The sequence below is a fragment of the Zosterops lateralis genome (assembly GCF_965231275.1).
Source record: "Zosterops lateralis genome assembly, chromosome: 10".
Lineage (NCBI taxonomy): Eukaryota > Metazoa > Chordata > Aves > Passeriformes > Zosteropidae > Zosterops > Zosterops lateralis.
In genome coordinates, this window is record NC_139770.1 from 19727601 (window position 1) to 19747627 (window position 20027).

Consider the following 20027-nt stretch of genomic DNA (forward strand, 5'->3'; position numbering starts at 1 on the left):
TAATCTTCACAGATAAACCCCGAATCTTGAGCCAGGAGGAGCCTGATCACACCATTTCTCTTTCTCTCAACTGTGACCACACTGAGCTCTTTAGATGAGACTTCCTGCTGCCCCAGGCTGTCCCCTGCAGCCAATGGCAATGACTGTGACAGGAGCATCCTTGAGAAATCCACTGAAATCTGAGCATCCAGACAGGCTGAACCCACCCTCAGTGCTGGCTGAAGTGCCAGTGACTCCTCTGTTGTACTTTGCCTGCTCTGGGAAATGTTAAAATCCCTTCAGGGATCAAGGACTACCGGAAGTTTCCATTCTAGATTAATGACCTGAGGCAGGTATTTGCCCCTTCTGAGAAAGACCACTAAGTGCAACAGGCTTTTCATCAAGCTCCTCTACTTGCCAGCACAGACTTGAGAGTCACTTGGGGCATGTCAGAAATACCAGACAGGCATTAAGGTACAAGCAGGCATCACTAAAGAGAGCTGGGATTGCCAGGACCTTTGAGAGCCACCTGTGGTGACATCAGGCATAAAAGGACAGAGCATCAAGGATTAGAATAGATAAATTACAGGTAAACACAACTAAGTGTTGTCACATGGTTCAGTGTGGGAGATACAGCCAACCAACTTCTCTTTAGGACTTCTGCATAACCTAATGACACTGTTATCCAATCCAATAATTGCCAGTAAAACAGAACAATTTAGAAAGCAAATTATTTACCAATATCCATTTTTGCAAAGCTAATTTCAAAATACACATTGCTGCAACCTCCAAATAAATGCACATCCAAAACCACTTACTGTTCACTGCACTGAATGCAGGTCCCATCTAACAGCACCTGTTTGAATTGAACAAAACCATAGACAATGCTCATTTCCTTACTGAAACTTGTCAGCTGGAATTGACTCAATTCTGTTGAAATAAAACCACTGGAAAGCCTTTTTCCACCCTCTCCTCCTGCAGCCCTGGGCTCCTTACCCAGCTGCATGTGCAAAGCAGCACAGCTCAGCAGTGCTTGCTACGTTGTAAAGAAAAGAAAAGAAAACAAACAAACAAACAAACAAACAAAAAAAAAAAAAAAAAAAAAAAAAAAAAAAAAAAAAAAAAAAAAAAAAAACAAACACCACAACAAAAACTGCAGTGTCCCAATTTTCCTGGGGAAATAGAGACTAAGGAACCTTCACCCTGATTTTACCTGACCTCTGAGCCCTGAAGACTCCTAGACACAGTAAATGTATCAGAGCAGAGCTGCATGGGATAAAATATTTATGGCTTCACCACTGGACCTGAAAGGAGGCATGGTTAAACCTCTTCCTGAACCCCCTTCCCAGTGTGGCCATGCCAGCAAAGCTTAGCAGATCAGCAACAGTAGAAACAAAATGCTTAGATACATTTACAGATATCCATGTATTTTTTTCTTTTTTCTCCCTTAATAAAGGCAGAAGCAGGAAATGCAAAAGGAATTCTAGCTGGAGCAACCTGCCCAGCTCCCAGCCGGGGCACTATGGGGCCTGAGACAGAGGCTATTTTAAGATAAAGAAAGGCTGACAACCTTCAGATGTCAACATTTAGCAGTGGGCAATATTCCAAGTATTTACATAGCCATGTCCCTTTCTGAGGAAATGCAAACATTCAGGCTTTTTACTCCAGAACTGCTGTGCAGAAGAGGAAGTGTTATCAAGAAGGGGTTGAACACTTCCCCCACTCATCCAAGCCAGGATGCTGAGCTTTGGGGATGACTGCTGTAATTTGAGAAAAATGCTCTATTCAAAGACCTGAAATAAACCACAGACAAGACTGGAGATAACAATGCTTTATTTTTACATTTCAGCAACAGGAGAAATAATTGAAGATGAAATTATCTGCTTTGTTGTAAAGTATAAAAACATTTAATTATAAATATTTAGCTAAAAAAGCGTGATTTATAAAATATAATCTGTGAAGATATATACACAGTTTAATCGTTTAGCAATTCTTTCACCTGACATTAAAGAGTAGAGGTTTTTCTATTTATTATTCCATGCTCACAGTTTAGTGCTCACAGTTTAATTAAGCAAAACAGACAAGTGAAAAGATGACTGGTGAGTTTTGTCCTGGGAAAAAAAAAAATTAACATTTTGCCACAAATTTGGGCAAAACCAGAGGCAGAATTTGAGCAAATCCATGTCTCGAGAGAGATCTCTGAGGGGAGTTCCCCTGCCAGGACTGACAGTGTTTATACCCAGACAAGCAGGGGCATCTCAACATTTGTGGGCAAGTTTCCTGTGTTTCCAAGAGAAAATGGCTAATAGTATAATGCAAGCCCTCAAAATTCAATTCAGTTAAATGTGCTCATCACCTCCCTGCTCCCTGAGCAGGGGTTGCTCAGTATACTGTGCTGGTGTCCTCTGTTGTGCCTCTAATGAAATCAATGTCACCTTCATGATTCAGGCTATGAGCAAATTTCCAAATAGAAAACCCCAGTGTGCCATCCGACTGCACTGTCCAGCTGACAATAACTCCTAAAAACAGATACAGCTGCCTAAGGCTGGAAAATAACAGTGAAGCTGTACAGTACACTAAATATGATGGAATGTGAAAGAAGATAAATGGTCAGGCAACTCAGTTTTCTATTCCTCATTTAAGAGAGCCAGCTCCTTCCCTTTGAAGTCTTGGGAAATCTTGCCTCTTATTGAAGGGTTTGTTACTATGGCACTTCAGAGAAGAGAAACTGGAAGACTTCAACATGCTGGGTGGCAGAAAATGCTACAGGAAATGATAGTGAATTTGATCCATGTACCTAGTAATTATCTTTCTCTCTTCACAGTGTTTTCACGGTGCCTGTGGCACGGGGCTTTGAGGAATTAGAACAGGGTGACAACACCCAACAGCAGTACAAATATACAGAAGTCAAGCTGTACTTTGTACACCCTGATTTACACAAGACCTCACTATTTGCCGGTAAGCAAGGAATGAATTAATACAGGATTAAGAGAAAAAGGATGAATAGGAAAGAATGAAGTGGGCAAGCATGACTCTTGTCAGTGCTCGCCCATGATTTGCTACCTGCTGTTTCTGCTTTAGGGTGATGTGCTCGTAACAGTTCAGAGCAAACAGACCCTACACAGCTCCTACTATTCACATCATTATAAATGCATAGTAACTGCAAGAGTTGTGCCCTTAGGAGCTCAGGAGGATCTTCAGGAAAGGAAGGCTAGCAAAGCTGTGATGAGTTTTAGGCAGGATCCAATAGTTCTGTCCAGGCAGAGCCCTGATCTGGGAAACGTACCAGGTCGTGTGCAATTTCAGAGTGCATATTGGCTGGTTGGTTACTGGGTAAATGCAGACTTTAACTCCCTGAAAGCTGCTCGGCGGTGCTTCCTTTCCTCCTCTTCCCGCTTCCGCTCATCCTGCTCAGCTTTTATCTCTGCTTCAAACTTACTGGCTGAGGAGAGGGCTTGAGCCTTTATGAGACAGAGAGAAAATAAATGAGTGTCAAGCCTTGCATCAGAGGGAGAGCCAAAGCCTGAGCTGCTCCCAGATGAGCAACACAGAACTGCTTGTTGGGATCCTCTGTCAGGATAGCTCAAGTATTAATTACACTGCAGTGCTTAGGTATTTACACCCAATACCTGTTACCTTCCTCGACTTCAACATCAACAAAAGAAAGGTCACTTAATAATAAGTCACTAACAAGTGACCAAAACAAGGCCATCAGTACTGGGTCACATACATTATTTCCATAAGCAGGCAGCAGAGCATAGGTTGTGAGTATGCAGTGGGAGAAACTACTGCAGAAAACACTCTGAATCACAGCCAAAGCTGAGAACATCATACTACACCATGGATAATCTGCAGATCAAAGAGACATTGTTTACTTGCTGGCTATTTTTCCAGCTTTCATCTCAGTACATCTGCTGTGCAATAGCTGTGTTAGGCTCTTGGGAAAAAACTTCTTATATAAACAAGCAGGATTATTTTCTCTCCAAGAGAGCTTTCAGAAAGGGTGCTTTGTCAGCTTCGGATGGCGTACAGCTCTTTCTGCCAACCCCAGGACCCTGCAGAATGATTTTGATTCCAAAGGTTACAGAGAAAGAGATGTCTGAAATCCTATACTCCAAAACACTCCGTTCACCATTGAACTCAAGATTGTTCTGGTTGAGGGAGGTTTTGCAAAATAGGAAAAATCTGTCCCTATTGCATTAGTTTTCATGACACTTTTGTCTTCAAAAGCTGTCAGCCACCTAGTCCCCGCCACATGGACACAGGTCAGCAAATCAGCTCTACCAGGGTAAGACTGTGAATTACATTGCTCTGGTGTGTTGACTGAGCCACAGAAAGGCTCCACAGCTAAAGTCCAACAAAATTTGAAAGGAAACTCAGCCACAACTGAGTAGCTGAGATTCAGCTACAGCTGAGTTTCATATTCCTCTGTGCCACACCATACCTTAGCTTCAAAGAAGTTCTTGGCTCCTTTGACTCCCTCAATGGATACATCTATCTCCGAGAGCTTGGCAAGAGTCAACAGGCCGCTGTCCTCCTCGAGTTCCCCAGCTGCAGCTTTATGGAAAATCAGCAGGAACTAGTAAGACAGACAGGAAACATTCAAGTTTTTCACTGAGGCTCAAACAACTGAAAATACAAACAGCACAATCACCTGGAGAGGGATGGAATTCACATTTCAGAGCATATGAAACCAGGTCTATGTAAAGCAAGTGGCACCGAGGAACCTGTGCTTCAGTACACAGTCCTGTTACAGAATAAAAGCAGTAGGAATCTCACAGGAAAACAAGGTTTCCCGGGAATCAGAGGCCTGGTAAAGCACAGTTCCTACCAAGCCTGGGCTGCTATGTGGCCAGAGGAAGGAGGCCACCTCTGCACCTGCCAATACAACCATTGGGCAGGCTCAGGTATAGCTCTTTATGTCCCCACACCCTAATAGTGTATTCACAAGCCCTCCACCAGCTTCCCTACTGTTCTAGGGACTTAGGTCACATTCCATGACAATGAAAGCAGGAAAAATACACCTCTGTATTTGGCTCCCTGAACCAAGGCAGCAGTGCAGTCCTTTTAGAGAGAACAGCATGACCTTGTGACAGAGTGGCTTGAACAAGTGTCCACAGAGCAAGTGGGTGTTAAACTTCTGTCCTGCACTGGACCGTGGCCATTTAACAAATCCAAAGTCACTATAGCAGAGTGTGAATTGGGAAGTGAATTGCAAAGAGAAACAAACAGAAAAAGAGAATTATAGCTAAATCCACAAAAGCATACTTCTTGTTTCTGTTTTAAAGAAGGAACAAAACCTGCCTGCTTAAAAATAAAGACCTCTGCACCACCATCCTCCTGCCAACCGAACTCCAGGTTAAGATGTGAAAATTCCAGGTGTACTTGCAGAGGTCCTGTAATTCCCTGCTATTCTTGGTGACCCCAGGAGGTGTCTCAGTGCTCAGAACAGCGCAGAGAGAACAGATACAAGGACAAACCACTCAGGTACAAAAGGAGCACAAGCAACAAAGCTGCGTCAATACAGCACTTCAGGCCAGGCCAGAGGGCTGCAGATACCACGTAGGGGTGCCCTGAAATCCCTTTGCACAGGAGCATCAAATATTTCTAGCGCTGTTCTCCTCAGACTGCCAGGCTGGGGAGTCTGCTGTTTCCCACGGAGAGCCCGTGCTGTCCCAGAGGAGGGCAGCAGAGTCCCAGCAGCCACACTGAGCCAGCCCTGCTTCAAGCTGCTCGCAGAAGCTGGTGGGAATGCAAGAGTTTGGGAAGGCCTCCCATGAGGAAGGGTGTGGAGATGACAGCAGCGCTGGCCACCCTCTTGCACAGGCAGTCACCAGGCACTGCTCCATGCAACAGCCTCTTAACCTCTGAGTGCTCAGCACAGGGCAAGCAGAAAGCAGGCTGGGCTTGGGAAAGGAACTTTTCCTTTTCTAAACACACTGTAGTTGGTTGACCCTGGCTGGATGCCAGGCTAACAAAGCCACTCTATCACTCCCCTTCTCATGTGGATAGGGGAGAGAAAATATAACAAGTTCATGAGTTAAGGACCTGGAGAAATTATTAACCAAAATACTGTCATAGACAAAAAGGGCTCAACTTGGGGATATTAATTGAATTTATTACTAACAAAATTAGAGCAGAATAATGAGATGTAAAATAAATCTTAAAGACTCCTCACCCCTCCCTCCTTGCCAGCTCTAGCTCCTCTCTTCAGTGGCACAGGGAGATGGGGAATGGGGGTTATGGTCAGTTCTTCACAGGTTGTTCCTGCCACTGTGCAGGGAGAAGAGTCCTGCCCCTGCTCCAGCATGGGCTCCTCTCTCCACAGCTCTGCAGGTCTCTGCCAGGAGCCTGCTCCACCATGGGCTTCCCATGGGTTCACATCTTCCTTTCAGACAACCACCTGCTCTGGCATGGGTATCCTCCATGGGCTGGAGGTGGATCTCTGCATTCCCATGGACCTACATGGGCTGCAGGAGGGCAGCCTGTTTGTTTCACCATGGTCTGCAGGGGAACCTCAGCTCCAGCACATGGATCACCTCGTGCTCCTCCCTCTCTGACCTGGCTGTCTGCAAAGCTGTTCTTCTCGCATATTCTTACTTCTCTCTTCTCTGGCCATAGTTACCTCTGCACAATAACTTTTTAACCTTATTAAATATGTTATCACAGAGGCATTACTATCATTCCTGATTGGCTCACCTTAGTCAGTGGCAGGTCTGTCCTGGAGCCAGCTGGTTTTGGCTTACCAGACATGCGGGAAGATTCTAAAAGCTTCTCATAGAAGCCACTCCTTGTAGACCCCCTGCTATGAAAACCTGGCCATGCAAACCTAATACACACATGTAAGAAATAAATGGTTCACTGCTGAACAGGCAAAGTATCCTGCTCAGAAAGAAACCAAATCCTCCCCAAGACATCTTCCTCTGCTCAGTTCCACTGGGCTCTGGCTAGTTCCCCTTTGACACCACCAGGCACTGTGACACAGAGGGCTGGCAGCTAGGCTGGAATTAGTCATGCTTCCTCCTGCTCCACCCTGAAAGTCCCACTTCCTGGCATTGGAAAAGAGCAGTGGAGGCAGCACAATCCTAAGGTCTGATACAGCTGTCACCTAGGGAGGGACTGCGTCATGAGTGTAAGTGAACATGAATCATCCTGGACTAAGGGATGGGGCAGCAGTTGTCCAGCATATGGGCTGCTGTGGCCACAAAGGGCAGGCTGAGTTAAAGGAAACTTGGGACTAAGACACTGGTTAGGGTGGACAGGGCACAATGTCAGTCCCAAGGATCCAGCAAGGTGGACTAGGGGACATCATGCTGGTTCCCACAGGAGCTCAGCAGCAATTGCTCCAGCACAGCCTGCAGCCCACCTTATGACCTTACCTTGTGGTACTGGTCCTTACTAACTAGAGAACACCAGCAATCTGCATTCAGCTCCCACTGCCAGCCTGTGTAACACCCTTGCTGGGCCCAGGACACACCATGTGCAGCTCAGTCTCAAGGAAATGTCAACAGAAAGGCAAAAGTAAATAATGTAGGTAAGGCACCTTTCAAACCTCTGATCTCAAAGAGGACAACACGACCCACACTTTCCAACCCACTAATCTGGTAAATTGTATCTGCTCTCACATCCTTCATGATCCAAGACCTGCCCCACAGAGCCAGGCTGGGCATCATGCAAGGAAAGATGTGGGACTGACAGGCAGCAGCAGCCTTGCAACAACTTGCCAGAAAAGCAGCACTATGTAAGGATGTGGTTTGCACCAACCCTGGTAGCAAACACATCATATGGGTCAACATTTCAGCTGGTGAGGGTGTAAGAGGCAGTGGGTGGATTTCTGTGGGTTTTAGGTAGCAGCTCCAATTACACATTACTATCACAATAATTAACTCTGGTTTCCTGTGGTAATGATGGAATTAGACAGTCAGAGGTGTGGGTTTCCCCCCTCCAGTACACCTAATCTTTTTAAGCCTAAATTTCATTGCTTGAGTCACAGCAGGAGTCTCCTACAGTTAATTGTTAATGTATTGGTGGATGTTCAAAGGTCAATGGTAGAAGGCAGCTTTACTAACAGGGCCTGTGGTTCATCAGCAGCCTGCCTGCCAGGCAACAGCTTATGTGGGATGGGAGGACACTACTCAAAGCAGTAGAAAAAGGTGATCTATTGCAAGTGAAAGAGGTCCCTACCAATTCTCTGGCCAGGCTGCAAGAAGAATATGTTCAGGCAGGTATGCCAGGACTTGGTATTCTCTGGATAGGCAGACAGGAGCCCTCCAATACCATAGTTGCACCCTACTGAGTTCAGACATGCATTTAAAACAGGTTTCTCCTGGTATCATCTGAACGAACCAAGTAAGCTTGGCCACCCTCCACATGCTTGTATGTCACCACCAATGAGAAGCAGAATGAGACAGGCCTATGGGATGGCACAGCAGCTGGACAGGGGACACCTGCAGCAAGGCAAGAAGCATCCTGCTCCTCTCCACCACAGGAAGCTTTGGGTGTCTGCCAAAGCTGCTGTGTAATTTGTCCCCAGAGCTCTGCCAGTGATGCTCCCTCATCCCAGGCTGTGGGCCAGTCAAGCTTGCAGTTGCATGACCATTGTTTTCCCTTCTGGCCAGACTCTTCAACAGCACCAGCTGCTGTGTGCCACATGCCAGTGGCTGGCAGCACAGGCACCCCTGCAGGAGGCTGTGCTCCAAACAGGTGGCAGCAGAAGAGAAGCTGCTCTGCCACTTGTCCCATGCCACTGAGGCTAGGACAGCACCGTTCAGGGCCTTGAGGATAAAGGCATTTCTCTTCCATGGGAGAGAGCCCCTGCAGCAAGCCTGGAGGCTGCCCCCAGCTCTTCACCTGGAATGAAAGGTGGCCCAGAGTGCACACAGAACAGAGAGCTCCTCATCCCACAGTCATTTGGCAATCAGTGGCCTGGGGCCATGGGCACCATGCTCTTCCTGCTCCACTGGATTCTTCTACCTCCAGTTCACCTTTGACTGGGCAGCAGGGAACTCAGGCACAGGCTCTCCTTTCCCAGATTTGCATACCCTTCCCCCTGTCTTATAACCCAAGTCTTTAGCCCCTGTCTTTTCCTGCTGCCCTCTTGCAGTGAAATAAATCCAGCAAAGTCCTTGGAGCACAAAAGCAGAGGAAGATGGTGGGATGTGCCAGCACGGAGAGATGGTGCAGCAGCTCTATGAGTGACAGTCACCCCTCATGCCCCAACCAACCCAGCCAGTCACAGGCCTTGGCTGCTCATCCTCTCTCCCAGAACTGCCAAAGCTCTCAAACTCCCACAATGGAGAGCTTGACGTTCTGAGCCCTACCCTGGAAGAGGTGTGGTGAGAGCATCATGCCTGTAGAAGGGAGCCCAGCTGCTGGGGCCCACCACAGGCATCCCATGGGACAGAAGGAAGCAGCACAGCCCTCAAAACCAGTACAAGACATAAGCAGTGCTGCCCCTCCTCTTGTTACCTAAAGGGCTGTGCATTAATTCAGAAAGCCACAGTGTGACATCTGCTTGTGACCAAGCCAGCTCTCAAAGACTGAGAGGAGGAGATGATGCAACAGGAGCTTTTGGTACCTGGGTTCCCCCTTCCTGCTGAGATGATCTGAGCACCCCCAAGTGCATGTAGGTCACTGCTCAAATTTCCTCTCTTCCTCTGCCTGGCAGAGGATCCTGGCCTGTCCTCCCAGCTGTCACAATACAGTGGTAACAGACATGTTTGAGCTGTGTCCCTGCTGAGCCAGTGGGCAGTACCAAACTACTGCATCCACACATTTATTCCTTGCTGCAGGGAGGTGACCACCCGCCATAAAGCTTGCCATGGCTGGTCACTGCATGATGCAGAGAGGGTTCCAATACAAATTGGAGAGAGCCTTTTGTGCCCCATGAGATGAGCTGTTCCAAGCAGAGCTCCTGCACTGCACCTGCAATGAGGCCTCAGCTGCTGTACCACAGGAGCCAAGCAATGAGACCTGGAAACTGAAGGGACATAACTCCCTCCAGCTATAACAAGCAGCTCAGTGAGCACTCCCAGCAGCTGCAACAGGGCTCAAATGTGCTCCCAAAGCAAGCAGGGAGGTTGGAGAGCTTTGGCGTCAGGTACCATGACCTCCATGTGGAGATGGAATGCTCTGAGCCCTTGGCATGGGGAAGCTCACCAGCTTCTCCACTGCACCCCACCACTGGAAAAGCAGAGGGGCGAGGGCACAGCCCACAGAATACAGGACCCACCTGCCTCCTCCTTCAATCCTGCAGCCACATCCCTGTCTGTAACTGCAGCCCCCCTCACCTCACGAAAGCTGAGTTTTCCATCAAAGTCTTCATCCACCTCCTTGATCATGTTCTTCAGCCCCAGGTGGGTCTGCGGGGCTCCCAGCTTTTCCATCATCAGCTTCAGCTCCATTAGGTCAATATATCCATCCCGTCCTGAGTCATACCTGCAGGGTGCAAAGGGGAAGGGGTCAACCATCATCCCCATACACATCTCCCCAGAAGAGGAACCATGCACATGGATAAAGTCACTGTGTGGTTCAAAGCTCAGGGGGGAGGGGAAGCTGCACGACATGGCCAGTGCTGAGATATATTAAGCTCAGAGAAGTAGCTGTCAGCTTTCAGAGCTGTCTCACCGCAGAGAGAAGTACTCAGGGGAGCTCAGACCAAATCACCCACACAGAAGGAGCATGGAGAAACTCAGCTTATCTCAGTGGAATTTCCATTTCACCCACTTCCCTGTCCAGCACAAAGGTAACTTGCCCTCAGCTTACACCATGCACCAACATAGTGAGGGAAAGGCATGCAGAGTCAGCTGCTGCCAGGCTTACTGCTAGTTTCAAGGAGAAACAGGGAGCAGAGACCAAGCAGAACTTCTTGGCAGAAAGTAATCTTTCTTTGTAAGCAAAACTCCTCCCCTCTGGCTGTTAACATCTTTGCTCTCCAAAATGCTTTTGTACTACAAGCACCTGCTCCAGGGCAGCTGTTTACTCTGTGTCCCCAGGCAGAGCAGAAAGACAGTCTCAGGGGAGCACAGCAATCCTAGCCAGACCTGTGCTACCAGGGCTGCAGCACAGGGACAGGCTGGCAGAGGAAACCAGTGCCCACCTCCAGGAGCAAGACTTGAGTGGGACCATGCTCCCAGTGGAGCACCAAGGACTGCAAGGACTCATCAGAAGAAAGCATGCGTGCAAGGGGAGAAGTGCTTTAGGAATGGGGAGGCAGTGAGTGATCTGCTGTGCACAGCCTGGGGCTGTGCACCAACTTCTCCCAACATCTGCTGTGGGTGTGGGTAAAGCATTCGGCCCATCAGGCAAACGCTTCACACCCACCAGGGCTATCGGCTTCAAAGTCCAAAAGCTGCAGGGATGGGCCCTCTATTATCTGCCAGTCAACAGCCCTCTCTCATCCTGGTCTTGCCATCAGGCTTAGCGCAAAGCTAGGGCTTCACAGGAGAGGACAGGGCAGGGCTCCCAAGCTGGGTTCAGCCCTGGCACACAGCCTGACATCATCTCAACCCTGACAGAGTTAAATCCTTTCAACAATTCAGAAGGAAACCCCAGGCACGGTGCTGAATCTTTCCAGTGGGCAGGAGCTAGTCAAATCCTCCCACCCATCATCTTTCATTGACTGTCAGCTCCCTTCCAAAGAAATGAGGTCTGTAGCCATCCCAGAGAGAGATCTGCACAGTTGTGGTGACTCTGGAAGAAAGCCCTTTCCAGCTGAAAAACCTCACAGCCACAGAGGAAGCTGTGGCAAAGGAAGGCATGAACAAAGCCCCAAACTGCGTACGGGCAAGAGCAGCACAAGGCAGAGCTGCAGCCAAGATCTCTGCCCCTGCCTTCTCAAGCACAGGCACAGCATGCTTTTCCCCCAAACTAGGGGGCCTCCATGACTTTCCAGAGTCCCACCACCCCAAAACTATTTCTGATACTCTTTGTGACTCTTAGTTTCCAAGGGTCCCAGGACTAAGAGACTCTCAATGACAGGGACATAACTGCCAGACTAGGCTGGCACAGAGCCCCTGTTACCAATTTGCCTGCACACTCTGTACCTAGCAAACCCATGAGCCCACCAGGCTGGACCACCTTCTGAAAAACTAGGAAAGAAGCCTTCATCAGAGCAGAAACCAGGTCACAGACCTGGGATGTCAACTGGAAGAAGTGCAGCAGGTTCTTCACAGCAAGGAAGGTGTCAGTTAATTAAGGTACATTCACAGCATTACGCAACCCAGCGCTGAGATGCACTTCCTAGACATCACAGAAGCTTAGCACATGCAATATTTCATTGCCAACTTGCTTTTCTTTCAAGTTTGGGAGAAAGGGTGCAGAGCTATCACTGTTGGAGATGCAGTGCCTTTGATTAGACACAGCAGCAAAACGTGCAATGGCAGAGAGGCACGTGGGGTTGGCTTTTTTGGGGGCCCAACAGGCTCATGCTGCCCTTTGGGTGGGTGCAGAAACAAAACAGTACCAATGTATTCCGCTCCAAGGGCTGCTCATCTGGGGTTGGGACACTGCCCAGCCCCACATGGAAACTCTGGGTAACAGAGATGAAGGCAGAAGTAGGGCACAAGCCCAGGCTGAGCCTGCTGTGCTCATCTCACCCTCCTGTTATGGATACTACCTGCAAGTAAACTGGCCCAGGGGCCAGTACACTGCCCTGAAAGGGTTAAGCATGGGGCACAGCTTCAGGGCTCATCCCTGCAGAGAGGCAGGACAAAGCCAGGATTGTGAGAAATGGGGTCTTGCCAACAGCGGGCCTGGCAGAGCAGCGCTCTGTACCAGCCACACAATGGGTGTTGAGCATGCTGAGCCAGAGTACAGCTGGTGCTCAGAAGCACCCAGAAATCAGGTTACCAGTCCCCTGCACTCAGGGACAGCCAGACAGAGGGGCACTGAAGCCCAACAGCAGCACCCTGCAAACTGCTTCATTCCCTCCCTGCCCCCTCACCTCCTAGAACAGCTGAACTATTTTAGGACCCGGGTACAGCCGCTCGGCTGCTGCGCAGCCAGACTATTTAGGGAGAGGCATATTTATAGGGCACAAGAAACAGCACAATTCATTCCCCCCCACCCCCCCCCAGCAGACCACAGGCATTCAATACTGAGGGGAAAAATGCAGACTGCACCTTGCTGGTCAGTTGATGCTCCCAGCACACCTCAGTCCTACCAAAGACCCCACAGTCTGCCTTTTGAGAGATCATAAAACTCCCAGTCTGCCTTTTGGGAGCCCCCTTTCAGGGCCCTGGGCTCAGCCAGCCCCGGATGCCTCTCACACACAGCTGCCTGCAGCACAGCCCTGCCCTGGTGATGGACAGCCATCACCTTCACAGGCAGAGCTGGAAGAGGGCACCAGGGCAAGTTAAATACACCCCAGCACCCAGGGGAGCCATCCCATCCTGTACTCCAGGAGTGGCAGGGCAAAAGCACACAGCACTCAGGTGAACCCCACCATCACCCACTGTCCTGCTGTGACACCACAGCTTTGCTTCCTTCAGGCTCAAAGCTCCCTGGGGTGCAAGCCAAGCCTCACCCGAGTGATGTGCAGGCATTACAGACAGAGGGGAATTGTGCCAACAGGCACAGATGTCTCATGTCACTGGAAGGCCACTCCAGCAGTAGGTCTGTGCCATGGCTACAGCAGATCCCACCTGTGACAGCTGGGATGCTGCAGGCAGGTATGGGCATTGTGGCTGCTGTGATAAAGCTTTGCCACACTGCTGCCACAGCAGCGTTCCTGGCAGCAAATGAGACACAACAGCAGCTGCCAAAATCTGCTGCAACAAGGATGCACCCAGATTCCCAGGCTGGCTTGCTTCCACCCGGACTGCAGAGCATGCCTGGCTGCTGAAGCAGAGAGAGAGGAAAGCAGGAGACAAAAATCAGGGGGAAGGAGGGAATACCTGCTCAACAGACTTGCTTAAGAACACAAAGTCTGTTACACACAATTATTGCCCAAGTACAAGCATTGCAGTGGTGTAACACAGGTGCTGGGGGAGTTACATCACAGAAGAAAGAGGGATCAGGGGAGGGAGGAAAAAGGAGACGGCAAGGACTGTGTCACCTGTAGTAACTCTGCAGTCACCTTCCAGCTGCCTCTAAAGCCCCACTTAACAAAAAAAAAAAAAGACAATTGAATGAGATAACATTGATCCTGAAGGATCAAAGAGCAGTTTCTAAACATTTACATTTCTTGAGAAGAGCTGCCCTTCCTGTACATGTTTGCTGCACCTTACCTTGCTTCACACACTATGGGCAACTGTACTTTGATCTGCAGTTCCTGTATGCTGCAATGGCCTAATTGAAGCTTTGAAATAAAGCAGTTGGAATAATGATGCTGAAGTAATAATCTCTTCTTAAATATTTCAAATCCTAAGTAGCACTTTATTCCCTCTGAGCGTTGTGTTTCACCTTACACAGAGCAGGTGGTGCTGATCTCTGCTCCCTGATATCCAGTGATAGGATAAATGGGAATGGTTCAAAACTGCCTCAGAGAAAGATCAGACTGGACCTGAGGAAGCCTTTCTTTCAGCCTGAGAGGGTTGTAAGACCCTGGGACAGGCTTCCTAGAAAGGTGGTCAGTGTCCCAAGCCTGTCAGTGTTTAAGAGACATTTGGACAATGTGCTTAATAACAGGTCTTAATTTTTGGTCAACCCTGAAGCAATCAGGCAGTTGAACCAAATGTGATCATTGGTGGTCCATTCCAAATGGAATATTCTATTAAATTGCCAAAAGCTTTGGAAACAATTCCTCCATATAAGGGTGTGGACAGGAACAGGTTCCTCAGCCTCACACAACTTCATCCTCCCCAGCCCAGGCAGGAGCTATCCTGCTCTTGGAGGGACATGAGGGCAAGATGAGAGTCTCCTCCACTAAGATCTTCCCCAAGATGTTGGGCAAGACCTGCAGGCCCAGGCTGAGTCGGCACAGGAATAACCTCCCTGTCCACTGGAAGCCCAGACAGCCAGGCAAAGACCAGAGACAGCTGGTCACATGGAGCACACAACAGCTGGAGAGAGCAGCTCTGCTGCAACATGTCCGATGAGGCTGGGCAGCTGGCAAAGGGGCTGCTAAGTGGCTCCAGGAGGGCAATGGGACATCACAGCCTCTCCCACCAGCCAGATGCAAGGCACTTATACAATGTGTAGGCAACACATGAAATTCCCTAGATATAAAAAGCAATAGCAAGACTGGAATTTCTCCACTCCCTCGCACCCCACAGATGAAGCTGCTGTTTTCCTCCCCCTTACATTTCTCATAAAGGTCATTCCTGCCAGGCAGAGTCTCACTGCCTGGTTTTTACACTCCCCTCTGCCATTTTCCTGGACAAAGATGGCCCCAAGGGGAGCTGTGAGACTCCAGAGGCCCTGAGAGTTCATTTAGACAGCTTGGGAAAGAGAGGTTATCATGTCACAGTCATATCACAGTCCTCACTTATTGTCAGAATAGGCAGCTAATTAGGTCACATTATAATTAGCCTGAGCTGTAGACTTCCTGGCTTCTGCCAAAAAAATACCCACCCTGAGAGCTGCCTGCACCCAGCACTCCAGCAGACACCTGCACCCCATCTCCAGTGGAATGAGGCCAAAAAGGAGAGATGTGGACAAGAGAAGGCTTGGACAAGAGAAGGGGAAAAATGAGCCCAACTGTGTCAGCCAGAGCAAAGAGCATTATTTCTGCTTTGGAAGGATGCTCCTGGCATAGCTAGCAGCACACAGACTGGATGGAGCACTATATTTTGGGAAGTCCCACTTTCAGATGAGTTTTGCTTCCACCCTGTCAGTCACAGCCACCATCTATACCATGGGATGCCCTGAGAGGCATTCAGGGCAGCTGCTATCACTAGGACATCTGTTCAGCTGGAGCACCATGACCCAGCCCACATCATGCACAGGACCACAGGCTCAAATTCAGTCTGAACTACAGATTTAAAAGTCCCACCAAACTGATTTGAATTTTTTTTTTTTTTTGATGGGAAGTTTCATAGTGGAAACCTGGCATCCTGTGGCAATGAAAAGATATTAAAGGAAAAAAAATAAACCTTTGAAAGAGGGATGTAAGAAAGACCCTGAGATGTAGTGGCCAGGGCCAATAAGCCATACAGAGAACTAAAGCCTTAATCACATTAACTCAAGCTCTGACTGACAGGAATTAAGGGGAACATTTCCTCTCCTCATGGAGCACGTGATGTCAGCCAATAGTTGAGACAGGTCACTGGGCAGCAGATGGACCAAAGACCAGATCCTCTGCCTCTGCAAACCTCAAGTGCCTGTAACAGTGGACACCAGGACATGGTTTACTGGCTGCATGTCCAGGAAAAACAACAGGGGAGCATGCAGCCCATCTTCTTCCCCCTTTGGCATCAGCAGTTCTCACAGGGTATGCAATGCTTTCCAGCTACATTGACCAGCTGATTAGCATTCAACTGCAAAGCCTAGCTTTTCCTGCTTACGAGGCTGGTGTTTAATCACGTCATTGTTGAAAAATTAGGCTGCAGTTCAGCTCTTCCACTTTTTATTTCTCAAAACCACCACCATTCCTTTCGTCTTCCCTATTGCGGCAGTGCCGCTGCTCTCACCTGCAGCTTTCGGGCCTTGCCTGCATTGTTTGTCCTCCAGTCCTCACAGCACCATGTCTCAGCCTTCCACAGAGTGGGATCTCCTTTAAGCAGAGTCAAAAGGGACACAGAAGAGAGTGGAGCAGCAGTCCTGCCTGGACCACCTCGCTTCCCGCACCAGCTGCCAACGCAGCGCTGCCTGTGCAACAAAGAACTCCAAACTCCAGTAAGCGCACAAAAGCCCATCGCCTGGTCTCCTGTGGCAACAGCCTGGCTGGGACAGGCAACACCCCGCAGTGCTGGGAGCTGGCAGCATTCAACCAGCTCTTGATCTCCTCACAACAATCCACGGTGCCAGAGAAAGCTTTCAGCTAGGAGAACAATGATCTTACAAGTTACAAATCTCACTTCAGTCACCTCCGTAAGGTGAAATACATCTTCACACCCTGGTCTATGATGATGCCACCTCCTGCCTGGCAGGAGCAGCTCCCTCGCAGCCTGTCCTAGGGCTGGGAGGACACTGCTCCCCAAGAGCCCATGAGTCTGTGGTACTGGAGGGAAACCTGAGCACAGACAAAGGTACCCAGACACAGCCTAACTACAGGAGCCAGGATAGGGTCTGGAGAAAAGGGCAGGATTGTGGCCCCGGGGAAGGCCAAACCTTTCTGCTTACAGAAGCAGCTCTCCCTCTTGCTAGCAGCAGCTTGACTTTAATGCAAACCTTCCTGCTGGGAGGGGAACCCCCTCCCAGCCCCCACGAAGGGGGTAGCAAGAGGAAGCTGAGCTCAATCTTTGTTTGGGTGCACGGGAGAGAGCATCAAGCCTGGCAGACAGGACTGCGCGCCGAGCTAGGACACTGCCGGGCAGAGCCAGCAGGACTGCTGGGGGCGTTCAGGGTCGCAGTTGTTTCGGATTTCGCAACGTCCAGCGCCTGTGCCGGGCCCCGGCACACAGACCCACCTGCTGCCCCAGGGTGTGGGGCGGAAGAGCGCCTGTGCTCTCACAGCCCCCCGTTACCTAGAGCGTCCCACAAAGCCATCGCTCCTGGATCCACCACAAACAGCCACCGTCCCAATCCCAGGCAGAGCAGAGGCCGTGAGCTAACGCAGGGCTGAGCCCCAGGCAAACTCTAAGAGCCCCCCCGGCAAAACCCAGGGACAATCTGGGGATCAGATGGCGCTAGGAACGCGCCGCGGCTTCCTCCAGCCCGACCGCAAAACCGCGGAGAAACGCGAGCACGCCGCCGAGAGCGGGCAGCCCTCCTCCAGATGTGCCCCGGGGGTCGGCCCAGGAGCGGCCCCGGGGGAAAGCAGAGCCCCAGCCCCGGAGCCCCTCGCCCCGCTCCCGCCCCACTCACAGGCGGAACATGCGCTCCATGTCCTTGATCTGCCGGCGGCTGAACTCCTTGAACTCGGTGTAGGGGTTGAAGACGGCGGCCCGCCGGGGCTGCGCCGCGCCCTCGTTGATGTCCTGCCGCCGGCACAGTTTGGCGCTCAGCTCCGCGCCCGCACTGGCCGTCAGGCAGCTCCGCTCCTCCGCATCCTCCACCGCGCCCTTGACCGCCTCCACCTCGCCCTCCGCCGCTGCCCCGCTCTCCTCCAGCTGCAGCCGCCGCTGCAGCTTCTGCGCCAGCTCCTCCGAGGCCATGGCCCGGCGCTGCCGCCGGCTGAGCACACCTCGACTCCGCTCCGGCCGGGGCCGCCCGCCCCGGTGCGCAACTTTATTCCCCCACTCGGAGGGAGCGGGGCGGGACGGGGCGGGGCGGGCGAAGGGAGGCCGGGACGGGGCGGGCACTTAAGGAGGCACGGCGGGGGTGGAAGAGGGGGGAAGTTGGGGGGTTGTCGCTACTGTGTCTGGAGGATGGGATGGGGTTCTCCTCCGCGGATGTGGTGCGCCAGAATTCCCCCAGGCTGACCTCTGACATGGATACTCTCCCACACAGCAGAAACCCCCACACAGCCCGTCTCCTCACATCCTCATGCAGGGAGCTCCCCACTCTATGGTCACTCTCCCATGCATTCCTCTACCGATAGGGTTCTCTCCAGATCCCCCCTGCACCCCAGAGCAGGGCGCTGCACTGGCCGTGGGATGCACAGACCACAAACACCCCACAACGCTGCCTGCTCCGCTCGTTCCGGGAGACGAGATGAGCCCCGAGCCCGACCCGGGAGCCCCCCGCCCCCGGGGAGAGCAGCAGCATCCTCTCGGTTCACCAGGCGCTGCAGGGACGGCGGAGATCAGGCTTGCCCCGCACCAGGACACAGGGACCCCTTAAACCCTTCTATGCGCCTCCCTTCTCTTGCCTCCTTGCTCTAAAATTAGCCCAGGACAAAGCTCGGCTCAGGCCTGGATTCCCTCTCCCTCCCCAGAGAACATGGGCCGCCGGCGGCCTCTTCCCACCTCCCGGTCCCCCTTGCCAGGACAGTGCCCCGCGCCATCCCTGCTGTCCCCCGGCTCCGCCAGGGCTGTCCTTCCCAGCACTGCAGCCCCTCGCCCGGCTGATGGGAGCCTGATGGCCTACCCGGGATGGTATTAGGGCTGGCGTACGCCGGTTTAGGGTGGCGGCTGATGGGATTTACCCACCGGGGAGGAGGAGGGGGAGAAAAGAACCAGCTCGGACACGCCGCCTACTTATGGCTCCCGCGTGCCCGAGCCTGTGCGTCACGGGGAACCGGCCCCAGCCTCTGTCATGTGGCTGTTTGACACCTCCGGGCAGGTAGTAAGCAGTTCTCTGAAGTGGTGACCTGCAGTTGACCCTCTTGGATAAGCTCTTTCATCAAACCTATTCAGAAAATGACTGGTGAGGCCATTTGTAGCCACCCCGCCCCTGCATACTGCCCCAGCGGGGGTCGGCAGGGTCAGGACGGCTGCAGGTTCTCCGCAGCATGTGATACAGCGAGGCCGCTGCAGGTATATCGCACCAGGACAGCCTGGAAACGGGCTGTTGTGTGCATGGGGTGCGTGTGCTATGCCCACACCACATCGTCCTCACGCGGTGCCACGTCTATGACGGAGAGACGTTCCTTCCACCAGAGAGGAATGGGGAGGAGAGCGGGGAGCTCTGCTAGGGTCACTGGCCGCCCTGAAGAATAACGAGCCCAGCAACACAAGGCGCTTCTGTGCCTGCAGGGTGCCCGGGAAAAATGAGTAGCTGAGGGTGAAATCAGCAACTGCAAAGCCAGGCTGCCATCTGGCGGAAATGAAGCTCTAGGCTACTCCGGCCGTGGGTGGGAGACCGCCGCAAAGGAAGAGTAGGAGAGTCAAGGAAAGCGGTAAGCAAGGGGAGGGGAAAGGTAGGCAAGGTAAGGCAGGCCCTTCCCTTCCCTTCCCTTCCCTTCCCTTCCCTTCCCTTCCCTTCCCTTCCCTTCCCTTCCCTTCCCTTCCCTTCCCTTCCCTTCCCTTCCCTTCCCTTCCCTTCCCTTCCCTTCCCTTCCCTTCCCTTCCCTATAGTGATTCCAGCTCCATCCCTAAAGTTGTTATCCTGGCCCCATAATTCCT

General features: G+C 51.2%; 1 protein-coding gene across 2 annotated transcripts; it reads right to left on the minus strand.

The window, feature by feature from the left end:
- Positions 1 to 1858: 1858 nt before the first annotated feature.
- On the minus strand, positions 1859 to 19107 carry EFHD1 (EF-hand domain family member D1). Of its 2 annotated transcripts, none has more exons than XM_083868971.1 (4): positions 17887 to 18231; positions 10269 to 10416; positions 4424 to 4558; positions 1859 to 3440 (listed from the first exon to the last, which is right to left on the minus strand). In XM_083868971.1, exons 1-4 carry the CDS (start codon positions 18174 to 18176, stop codon positions 3306 to 3308), a joined length of 708 nt encoding a protein of 235 aa, XP_083725097.1. In that variant the 5' UTR covers positions 18177 to 18231; the 3' UTR covers positions 1859 to 3305. The 2 variants fall into 2 exon arrangements, with proteins under 2 accessions (XP_083725097.1, XP_083725098.1); XM_083868972.1 differs by lacking the exon at positions 17887 to 18231 and adding an exon at positions 19051 to 19107 and having other exon boundaries at positions 1884 to 3440.
- Positions 19108 to 20027: the final 920 nt, after the last annotated feature.